We start from the raw sequence: 12,397 nt of genomic DNA on the forward strand, positions 1-12,397 counted from the left end.
TCTCAGTTTTCGTTTAGCCCTATGAATGATTACATGGATGTCATTTCAACTTTTAAGTGCAGCAATACTCACGCCATGCTAAACATCACAGGAATGGTTTCCTCAACACAAGATAACCCATTTGTCATGTTTCGGAAATGAAAGCTTAGACTATCGTTTTAAAGCCTTGTTGATACGGGGCTAGTTATTTTAGTGGCAGCTAGTGATAGCTGCAAGATGACTTATGGTGGCGGCACACTAGGTTAGCACGATGCTTGCTTTTGCTACTTCGATCAAGTCAAAACGATCTTGGTTACAACATTCTAGACTTCCGTAAGAACACCTCAACAATGTGTCTAACCTTTGGGTTTAACACCTTAGTTCATCATTTAGCTACTCACCATATGACGCAAGAATAATTTGACATTTGAAAATTTGAAAAAGCAAAATATCGTAACCGAAGTTGTTTCTACTTAGTCGAAATAGCAAGTAGTCTGCTAGGGAGAAATGTCTAGTGTGCCGCGACCTTTACCCGTGGGCAAGTAAGTGTTGGCGCTAGAAGAGTTTAGAAACAAGTTGACCAAGTTTCTGTTGACATGGGGAAGTAGAAGGGTAGTTTGCAAGTCACTACCAGTAGCGGCTACTAAACTCACCCCATGTCAACGAAGCTAGAATCGACAATGCTTAACAAGTAATATAGAGTATATACAAGGAACGCCTACAATCTTACAACACAAGTAACATCTCGGATCGCGAATGTACAGGAATTCACAGAGGTTGAAGTGGACAATATGAATACTCAGCCTGAACTGTTTACTAACCGACGGTAGGTCAAACTGTAGCAAGGTCATGCCTTGATTATTCGTTTTCTGTAGAATTCGCGCACCAAGTCAATTTCTTAATATTGTCACCCAGCTGGAACTTGAATTATGGAAATATAACATTATTAATACTGTTACGTCTCTCATACCTGTGTAAATGTCAGTAAATGTTAGTATTATTATTCCATAAAGTATAAATCGTAATACGTAAGCAAATGTATTCGTGGTGATTATAAATGTAATGTATATCCTTCTTGCATAAAGAATTATGTCCCGCTGCCAAGGCAGCAGCTTTGGTCGAGTATAGTCGGACTATAATTACCAATAAACAGTCCCGAGAGAATTGAAGTATAGTTTTTTTTCCTTTTACTCACGTGTACCTACACCAAATGTAGTAACATAGCATTACAAAGCCACTTGGTCTATATGTATGCAGTTCTTTTAATTTATATTGTGACATTTGACAAGATTTACTTTGTGCTAAAGGGTTAACAGCAACTGTCGCCTCGTATATAAGAACATAAGAATAAAGGAAACTGCAAGAGACCATAAGGCCTACACCAGGCAGTTCCCCCTTATAAGGGAGATAAAGCTATTGGTGTATATATATATATATATATATATATATATATATATATATATATATATATATATATATACATATATATACATATATATATATATATATATATATATATATAATACAGATAATATATGAGGGTAAAAGGGCAGGGCCTCCATACTTTTTTTAGGTTTACCTATGTTTTTTATTATCTTTGTTTTGTGGCATGATTCTGTGTTCTCACGTATAAACAAATAGTCTCTGTATATTACGGTGCCCGTTCTCATCGTATAAACCGAGAATATCCTGAATTACTCTAGGATTTTATTTCTACAAGATTATGATAATGTCGTTCTCTTGAAACAGATAGATAAAGCAATCAGGACAGCTCTGGAGTTCTTTGCGCTTCCAAAATCTACCAAGATGAGGTACTTGCGCTTGGCTGGAAGGAATTATGGATATACCGAACTGGGCAAAGAAAATTAAGCAATGCTTTCTTTTGAGGCTTTGTGGCAAATGTATCACGCTACCTTCCATTGGTGCATAAGTTTTTGGTTGGCCAAGTAGCGTCAAGAGCAAATCAAAGGCAAATATCAAACTATGTGATATTTACCTGCCATCTATTTTATTTTATTTTATCTTATTTTATTTGTTTATTATAATTTATTTGTTTATTTTTATTATTCATTTATTGTAAATTGTTATTTTTCTGTTTGTTCATTATTTGTTATTATATTTATTCAATTCATTTATCTACTTTTTTCCGCATCCGACCTAGTTATGGACCAAAAGGTCTGTTGGCATGCATGCTCTTTTTTTTTTATCCTTTGTATGGTGACAAAGGTAGAGAATAAAAAAACTCACCTACCGTATAAACAAATCTGCATTCACACTTCTATCGATACAAATCCCAGGAATGGTTGCTCATTTGAGCATTCAAGTGAAGAGCAAAACTTGCTGCTGGTCCTTCCCAGTTTGATATCCACTTTTCCCAGTAGCAAGAGTTAGTAGCATGCTACTCTCTTTGGATAACAAAAGTAGCATGCTAGCGGGAAATGCCTAGTCTGCCACCATGTGTATGCACCACCAGTTTACAAATATGTAGCTTCTACTGACCTATATGGAACAAGTTTCAAAAGCATAATAATATATTACGTCAATTTAACCAAGATTAAGGCTGTTTTGTTTACAAACACTTGCAGAACAAACCCAAAGGGTCTTTTAACAGAAATGTATGAGGGCCTCAACTATATAACAAGAGGCGACTGTGCATGGCCTGACGACGAGCTCCCGCATTTGAGAAAAAACCTGAATAGCTTCATTGATATTTGCATCCAACTATCAATAAAGATTATGAGGTGCATGTCGGCGACTTTAGGTGAGCAAGATGAAAAAGTATTTGTGTAATACTCTAGCCACCCAGACACAGACCAATTCAGAGATAGACTCAGAGACAGATAGACACACACACACACACACACACACACACACACACACACACACACACACACACACACACACACACACACACACACACACACACACACTCACACTCAGAGAGAGAGAGAGAGAGAGAGAGAGAGATTTGGTTTTATTAAATTTATTACGCCCGTGGGCGGCAAACAATAGTACATTAATTACAGCATTGTATTAGAGGACATGTCATCTATTACATGCATTCTTTAAAGGGGAACATAATGAAATAGTCATTCAAGATTCCCGAAATGGGGGTGGCGAGATAGTGTTACATCTTGTTTATCGTGTTTATGTGTTACATACAATCATCATGCCTTGTCTCTGGGGAATATTGTCTGTCACCATGGGTCATTGGAGATAATAATATTCAAAGGTGTTCACGTTAGGACGGTTATACAGCCTGCATGGTGATCATTGTGTCACATCATCCGTCTGGGAGCCTTGTCACACAGGTCGATTCCCAAGTCTGAGCCGAGTACTGACAACATTGTGCCTCGGTGATACTTGTGGCGGTTGGGTAGGTGTTCGTATGGGGATATTGGTAGTCCGTTCCGCATCTTTTCGGTGTGTCGACATGGCATGAGTGGCTGTGTGTATCTTGTTTTTAAGGCATGATAGAGAGAGCACTGCGCTTTCGTTGTCCAAGACGTGGATATAGGCTGCCTTGGTAAGACGAAACCCACCGTTTAAAGATTCATTGCGTCTGAAGGCGACAAACAATAGTACATTAGTTATAGTATTATTATTATGTGAGGAGACACAAAAGGAGGTATGGTAGGATTTAACAATCAAAGTCCCCCAAAATGGGGTTGGCGAGTTAGGAGTATATCTAAGTTATCGTCACTAAGTAAATATTTACATACAGTTATCACGTCTTGTCTCTGTGGAATACTGTCTGTCACAATGGGGCATTGGAGACAGTAATGTTCAAGGGTGTTGGCGTTAGGGCTGTTACACAACCTGCATGATGAGTAATGTGGCACATCTTCCGCCTGGGTGACTTGCCACACAGGTCGATATCCGATTCTGAGCCGAGCACTGACAACATTGTGTCTCTGTACCATGGGTCGGCGTCGGCGATACTTGTGGCGGCTGGGTAGGAAGTGATCGTGACGTTGTATGGAGTCACTGGTGGCTCGTTCGGCATCCCTTCGGCGTGTTGTTACGACGTGAGTGGTTGCGTGTATTCTGTTTTTGAGGCATGTGTGAGAGGGTACTACGCGTTCGTCGTCCAAGACGAAGGCACAGGCTGCTTTGGCAAGACGGTCCACCGCGTCGTTGCCAGCAAGGTCGATGTGAGAAGATATCCATATGAAAGACACGGCCATAGATGCTTCGTGAGCAACGGCGAGTTGGGTCAGTATGGCCTGCTGTAAGAGGGAAATAAGAAATTGGTCGGGACGACCAACAGTAGCTGCCGAGCCCTGTAAGAGGCCGGTAGATGGAGGTAGACAATTCAGTAGATGAAGAGGTAGATGGGAGAACGAATGCAAATTCAAGATCAGTTGTTGTGACTGCGAAGTGCTGAGTTGTGGATTGTTTAGTCGCCGACAAGCGACAATAGCTGAGTCAGACTCGCGTTAGCTTGGATTTGACTGTTTTTCTAAACAAGGGTTGGAGCGGCGATGAAATATGCTAATGTAACCAGGTGTAAGCGCAAAGTTATTTTTCGTTTGACAAATGCTGAGGTAAACGATATTGCTAGTGACATTGTAACAGCCTTCCGGATTGGAGAAAAAGGTGGTGGAGGAGGAAAAATGATTGGTGCATGAATTCAAAGTCACGCCCATAAGGTGTGAAAATTTTTTGAGAAGTCAGAGGAGATTGGATTAGAAAAATTAGTGACGTCAGACGAAGGTAGCTTGGCGTATGATACAGGGATCTCGGAGACGGAGACGGGGACGGATACGGAGAGAGAGAGATCCTGTGTGTAACCGAAGACAGTGTAAAGCTAAAGAGAAGAAAAGAAAGAGAAGTAAATCACTTTACTTAACCTAAGGACTTGACTGAAGTATGAGAAGTACAAGGCATGGGGCCTTCTGAATAAGATGAACTTGAAATTAGTGAAACTGACGCAACGAAGGCAAGGGGCCTTGTGAGAGAAATAACGAGAATAGAAGTGTAATCGGTCGAGGACCGACAGTGGAACCGAAGACAGTGTAAAGCTAAAGAGAAGAAAAGAAAAAGAAGTAAATCACTTTACTTAACCTAAGGACTTGACTGAAGTATGAGAAGTACAAGGCATGGGGCCTTCTGAATAAGATGAACTTGAAATTAGTGAAACTGACGCAACGAAGGCAAGGGGCCTTGTGAGAGAAATAACGAGACTAGAAGTGTTCTCGGTTGAGGACCGACAGTGGTGAACAGCGGTGCGACGAACTGGGTGATAAACACACATCCGAAGAGATTATAAGACTGGTGCGTGAAGTGGTGCAAGCAAGACAGACTGGTGCGTGAAGTGGTGCAAGCAAGACAGACTGGTGCGAAGTGGTGCGAGAAAGTGGTGCGAAGTGGTGCGATAAAGTGTCTACGGGAATAAGGCAACCACAACCAAGAGTGTGTTGGTTTCAAGGACGAGGTGACGACTACGAGAGGAACGAGGAACGAGGGATCTACAAACTACGAGCAACTACTATTACGAGTGATCCAAATCTTCAAGGTGATCCATCTACAAGACGGTCTTCAACTGAGGAACAACGTCGCTGGCGAAGGTCAAGGCTGAGGAAGGAGGACGTCAAGATAGAAGTTGACATCGCGAAGTGACATCGCAAGCACATACGTGGAGGCAGCCAGGTTAAAGTAAGTTATGACCACCCAGTCTAATGTGTTGAGACATGAGGTTCATGCCTCCAACATGAGTATTCCAAAATTTACTGGGGGAGCTAATACCTATGGGGTCAACAAATATCTTAATTTGATAGATACTCTTATTGTAAGTAAGAATATAACAAATGAAAAAAGAAAGATAGAGGTCCTGAAGGAGAATATCGACCCCGAAAATGGAAGGGCTAGGTTTATCATTAATTTCCAGCAAATGGAAGATATCAACCAATATGAAGATTATAAGAAAGCCTTCATTAAACATTTTATGTCCAAATGTGACCAGGATCCTATTAGGTCATTAGTTAAGATGATAAAGGAAGTTAGGACAAGTGAAACTGACACAGAGTACTTAGCTAGATTAGATAGATGGTCAAAAGACATGAATTCTATCTTGAAAGATTCAGACTGGATAGAAAGATCTAGTGACAAAATGAAAATTTCTCAGGTAATCAAATTGATTACATTTAGCTTATTAGCAAAAAATTCTGATGACTTAACAGCAGAAAGGCTGTACAAAGATCTTAAGTCAAACATAAGTTTAGGAGAAGTAGATTATCTTCTTCAAGGATACAGTGAGACCAGAACAATAAACCCATATGTAATGCCTGTAAATCAACAAAGCCAACATAGGAACTCTAGAGAGTTTAAGAAAACAGAAGTAGGACATAGACGGCATGCTAGAAGTCCATCCAGGGATGCTAGAATCCTATGTTTTAATTGTAATTCCTGGGGACACAAGGCAAAAGAATGTTTTTATGGAACCATTTGCAGAAACTGCAAATATGAAGGTCATACAGAGTATCAATGTAGGAACCCATCATTTTGTATTTATCATAATAAGATAGGTCATAGGACTCATGAATGCCGAAATTGTCGGGTACCCCTAGGGCTAAGAGGAAAACCCCCAGACACAGAATAAACAATTTCAGAACTCCCCATATATATACTGATAGGCGGTATTGTGTTAAATATGGGAATGCAAGAGAGATGAAAGAAACTGACAAACTGATCATTACTGTTGGTAAAACTTCTGTAGGACCTCTGCGGGTAGAGCATTCAATAAGCCTATCCAAATATTTATTGATACAGGGTCTGCAGTTAATGTAATTACTAGTAAAGTTTTAAACCAGTTGAACCCAGGAGTGAAAATGTTGGAGCCAACCCGTTACTCATTGCAAGGAGTAACTGGAAATCGGTTAAAAACATTAGGTAAGGTTGAACTAGAAGTTATCTTATATACAAATGAACATTTGTACATTCCAGTGATAGTGGTAGAAGAATCTGTTTTTCCAGGAGATTTATTGATAGGATTTGCAACTATGAGAAAAGAAAACATGGTGATATGTCCTGCTGGCTTAGAAATTTTAGTTAAGTCACACTTAATCCCATTTTTTAATCAACCAGACTTAAGACCAGTGACAGGAATCAATTAATCCCTTGATAACATTTCTATCTTAGATAACGAGGCCGAGCGGTCCAGACCAATAGAAAGTAAAGCAACTGGTGACCCCAACTCAGATGTTGAGGAAATCCCAGAAATTACTAAATTATCAACGACTGAAGCCTTGCGTATTGTAGATGGTGGCGTAACAAGATCGACATTGTTACATCCCATGTCAATTAATGAGGTTGAAGTGTGTTTGAAAGGAGTCAATGTAGACTCTGAAATAATTACAGTCCCTGAATCAGTTAAAATTAAAGGATTGAAGTGGGACTCAGGGATTTATAAGTCAAATAAGAATAGAGTAGAAGTACTAGTAATTAATACTATGAATAAGGAGATAGTTTTAAAGAATGGTACACAAATAGGATGTTTTCAGGTGTGTACTAAACCCATTAAAATTTTAAATGAGAATAGTGAGGAGATAGAATTACCAACTTCATCAATCTGTTCAATTCAAGAAGGAATAGACTTAAGAAATAGATATAAAGAATTATTACAATCAACTAATTGCCCTGAGTTGGATGAAGGTTTACTTGCTTTGCTTGTGAAACACAATAAATCAATTGCTTTGCCGGGGGACGCCTTAGGCAAAACAACTGTTTTAAAACATCATATTAAGTTAAAACCAGGAACACAACCTATCTACATACCCACCTACAGAGTTCCTCACTCAAAATTAGCAATAGTAGATAAACTAATCACTGTAATCTTATCACAGGATATTATTGAAGATAGTAAAAGTGAGTGGAACTTTCCTTTGATTTTGGTGCCAAAGTCAGATGGTACTATGCGCCCAGTGATAGATTACAGGGAATTGAATAAGCACACCATTCGTGATAGGCTATCATTACCCATTATCGGTGACATTTTGAAAAGTTTGGGAACTGAGAATAGATATTTTAGCACAATAGATATCAAATCAGCTTTTTGGCAAATAGAGTTGCATGAAGACTCAAGAGAGTTCACACCATTTTCTACTTCAACAGGACATTATGAGTTCAAGAGAATGCCATTTGGGTTATGTAATAGTCCATTAACTTACATGAGATTAATGAATACTATTCTAGATGGATTGTTAGGAAACACTGCCAGTGTATTTCTAGATGACATTTTAATAGTTTCTCAGACAGCAGTGGAGCACTTTAAGAAATTAGATTTGATATTCTCAAGACTAGTAGAAGCTGGGTTAAAAGTAAAACTTGAAAAGTGTAAGTTCTTGCAAGACAGTGTCATTTACTTAGGACATAAGATAGACAGACATGGACTTAGTACAGTGAATTCAAAGGTTGACGCTGTCAAGAATTTTCCGGTTCCGACCAATGTAGACAAGGTTAGGAGCTTTTTAGGATTGACAGGTTATTATAGAAAATTCATTCAAAGATATGCTGACATTGCTAATCCACTAAGTTCTTTGTTGAGAAAGGACTCAAACTTCATATGGGGACCTGCACAGCAAGAAGCTTTTGACAAGTTGAAAGATAAGCTCACGAGTTTCCCCATCCTAATTTTCCCAGATTATGAAAAAAAAAAATTCATTCTGTGTACTGATGCGTCTGACATAGGATTAGGAGGCAAACTGATGCAAGAGAGAAATGGAACTTTGAAACCCATAGCTTACACATCAAGACTTTGTAATAGTGCGGAGAGAAACTACTCTATAACAGAAAGAGAAACTTTAGCAGTAATTTATTCCTTAGAAAGTTTTAGGGATATGATACTAGGATATCCAATCAGAGTTTGGACTGATCATACAGCTATTCAGAACTTATTTAAGCATAAGAATCTTAGGGGCAGACTTGCTAGGTGGTTTGCAATACTTCAGTGCTATGAAGTTCAATTTGAATATATTCCTGGTAAAAAGAATGCTGCGGCAGATGCCCTTTCTAGAAACATTAGTCAACCAATGACTGGGTTGATTAGTTTTATTTGTAGTATAGAGGAATTAGTAACTTTAGATGAGGAAATGCTAATAAGAGAACAGAGAGATGATGAGACATGTGATTCATTAATCAAGCATTTGATGAACCCAAGAGGAGATCCTCCAAAGCTACCAAAGGGGTATAAGATAGAGGAATTTCATTTGATTAATGGAATTTTGTATAGGAAAACAGTTGTAAGTGGGAAAGACATTTCTAGAGGCCAAGTAAATCAGTTGGTTATACCACAAACTCTTGTAAATGAGATATTGAAGTTACTTCATGATAGTGATTGTAGTTCACATCCAGGAAAGGATAAAACTTATAGACAAGCACAACTTAAATACTTTTGGCCAGGTATGAAGAAATCTATATATGATTATCTAGAAAAGTGTGTAAAATGTGTTAAGGTGAAAGGAAATACACCAAAACCTGCTCCTATACTCACCTATCCCATTCCACAGAAACCTTGGGAAAGAGTTCACATTGACACATTGGAATTACCTATGTCTGAGAATGGATATAAATATTTATTTGTTGATATTAATTATTTTTCAAGATTCTGTATATTACAACCCATAGTCAATAAGAAAGCTGAAACTATTGCTTCAGTAATCTATGATCAGATAATCTGTAATTTCACTACACCTCATATATTAGTTCCAGATAATGGAACTGAATTTTATTACAAAATCTTGGAAAATTTATGTAGTGTATTCCATAAAAAAAAGGTAAATATCTTAGTGAATCACCCTCAAAGTAACGGAGTAGTAGAAAGGTTAAATAAAAAAATAATTATAAGTCTTAGAACTCTGATAAGTCCTCATAGTGTAACTTGGGATACTTGGATTCCTTGTGTTAAGTGTACCCTGAACAATCAAATTAATGTAGCAACAGGTGATACACCTCATTTTATAATTTTTGCGGAGGACAAAACTCTGCCATATGAAATGTTGACTGCAGACCAGAAACCCATATATAATATTGATGATTATATATCAAATAGGATAAATACTTTTCAAAGTATTCATCAAAGAGTTAGGGAACATATGCAGGTGTATTCACAAGAGATGAAACAAACAACACAAAATAGCTCACAAACTAGAATTGAAAATTGGAGATTTAGTAATGGTCAAACTAACTTCACCTAATAATAAAATTTCACCAAGGTACACTGGTCCATATAGGGTAATTGATTCTGCAGGTGGGAAAAATTTAGACTTAAACATTTAGAAACAAGAGAAGAATTGATAGGACATTTAGATGATATGAGGAAAATAAGTTTGCAGGTCTATGAGGATGATTGTAGTGATACCCTATGTATCAATATTGAGAACCCTGAAGAGTATAGAGAATATTATCATACTATTCTTGATGAATTGAATATTAATCTTGATGTATTTTACAGATAGTATTGCTTTGACCATTCTATGTACTTGGGATGGGAAACCTAAACAACTGGAACTTGGTGTTAAGCAGATACATGGAACCTAGGATCTGCTGTGGTCAAACTTGGAACCTTAAGGACCTCTCACATGAATATACATATGAGTATTGTGATAATTTCTAAAGTAATAAGACTGTCTTTGAAAATGAAGTGTGTTGAAAAATAATATATGAATATATGAATATTAAGCAAGAAGAGACACTTAACAATAACTTTTAACTTTAAATTAGTGAGTTTTGCAAATCAACTGCTATCATCTTTGAAAAGATGATAAACCCATTCACAATTGAAAATTAGTGTTCATAGTGAATTTTACCTTTCCCATTGAAGGTAAATGGTTCAATATACGAAGTAGATATTCCAGTTGTAGATCCAATCAATTAAATCCTCTCTGTAGACAATCTAATAGAAAGCATGATCTCAAATGATAAATTAAATTATTGTAAAAGAGTTAATAAGAATCTTTATCTTTGTCATTCTTCTCTTTTTGTGTTCCGTGAAGCTTCACATGAATTCTCTGGTTGGGAATGTGTCTGTTATGAACAATTGTCATAATCAAAAAAATTCTGTAGACCACATTCCTCATTGTAACATACATGGATCTCATTATCTGTTTTTCCCTAACAAGACAAAGGTATCAATCAATTGTCCCGGGTTGAGTCCTAAATTGGATTTGGTTGAAGGTCTTATCTCTGTATTTGATAATTGTGAATTGCATGGAGACACTATTTCCACAATTTCTAATACCCTTAATACCATGCATTTAACAGATGATTCATATATTTCAACCTTCAACTTCACATTGCCTGAAAACTCAACTTACTTTAACCTGGCTGCCTCCACGTATTTGCTTGCGATGTCACTTCACGATGTCAACTTCTATCTTGACGTCCTCCTTCCTCAGCCTTGTCCTTCGCCAGCGGCGTTGTTCCTCAGTTGAAGACCGTCTTGTAGATGGATCACCTTGAAGATTTGGATCACTCGTAATAGTAGTTGCTCGTAGTTTGTAGATCCCTCGTTCCTCGTTCCTCTCGTAGTCGTCACCTCGTCCTTGAAACCAACACACTCTTGGTTGTGGTTGCCTTATTCCCGTAGACACTTTATCGCACCACTTCGCACCAGTCTATCTTGCTTGCACCACTTCACGCACCAGTCTGTCTTACTTGCACCACTTCACGCACCAGTCTTATAATCTCTTTGGATGTGTGTTTATCACCCAGTTCATCCCACCGCTGCCACCACTGTCGGTCCTCGACCGAGAACACTTCTAGTCTCGTTATTTCTCTCACAAGGCCCCTTGCCTTCGTTGCGTCAGTTTCACTAATTTCAAGTTCATTTTATTCAGAAGGCCCCATGCCTTGTACTCCTCATACTTCAGTCAAGTCCTTAGGTTAAGTAAAGTGATTTACTTCTTTTTCTTTTCTTCTCTTTAGCTTTACACTGTCTTCGGTTCCACTGTCGGTCCTCGACCGATTACACTTCTATTCTCGTTATTTCTCTCACAAGGCCCCTTGCCTTCGTTGCGTCAGTTTCACTAATTTCAAGTTCATCTTATTCAGAAGGCCCCATGCCTTGTACTTCTCATACTTCAGTCAAGTCCTTAGGTTAAGTAAAGTGATTTACTTCTTTTTCTTTTCTTCTCTTTAGCTTTACACTGTCTTCGGTTACACACAGGATATCTCTCTCTCCGTATCCGTCTCCGTCTCCGAGATCCCTGTATCATACGCCAAGCTACCTTCGTCTGACGTCACTAATTTTTCTAATCCAATCTCCTCTGACTTCTCAAAAATTTGTCACACCTTATGGGCGTGACTTTGAATTCATGCACCAATAATTTTTCCTCCTCCACCACCTTTTTCTCCAATCCGGAAGGCTGTTACAATGTCACTAGCAATATCGTTTACCTCAGCATTTGTCAAACGAAAAATA

At 38.2% G+C, this 12,397-nt stretch overlaps 1 protein-coding gene across 3 annotated transcripts in view; it reads left to right on the forward strand.

The window, feature by feature from the left end:
- The first annotated feature begins 1,916 nt into the window (after nucleotides 1–1,916).
- The window catches only part of LOC143018045 (uncharacterized), a 51,921-nt gene continuing 41,440 nt past the window's right edge, over nucleotides 1,917–12,397 (forward strand). Inside the window, exon 1 of one of the 3 annotated variants that reach the window (XM_076173081.1) lies at nucleotides 1,917–2,740. In XM_076173081.1, the coding sequence (XP_076029196.1) occupies nucleotides 2,593–2,740 (148 nt within the window). In that variant the 5' untranslated portion in view covers nucleotides 1,917–2,592. The remainder of the gene's footprint in view (nucleotides 2,741–12,397) is intronic. The other 2 variants (XM_076173082.1, XM_076173083.1) reach the window with 2 other exon arrangements.

Source organism: Oratosquilla oratoria, chromosome 34 (assembly GCF_046742065.1).
Source record: "Oratosquilla oratoria isolate Oo_2021 chromosome 34, ASM4674206v1, whole genome shotgun sequence".
Taxonomy (NCBI): domain Eukaryota; kingdom Metazoa; phylum Arthropoda; class Malacostraca; order Stomatopoda; family Squillidae; genus Oratosquilla; species Oratosquilla oratoria.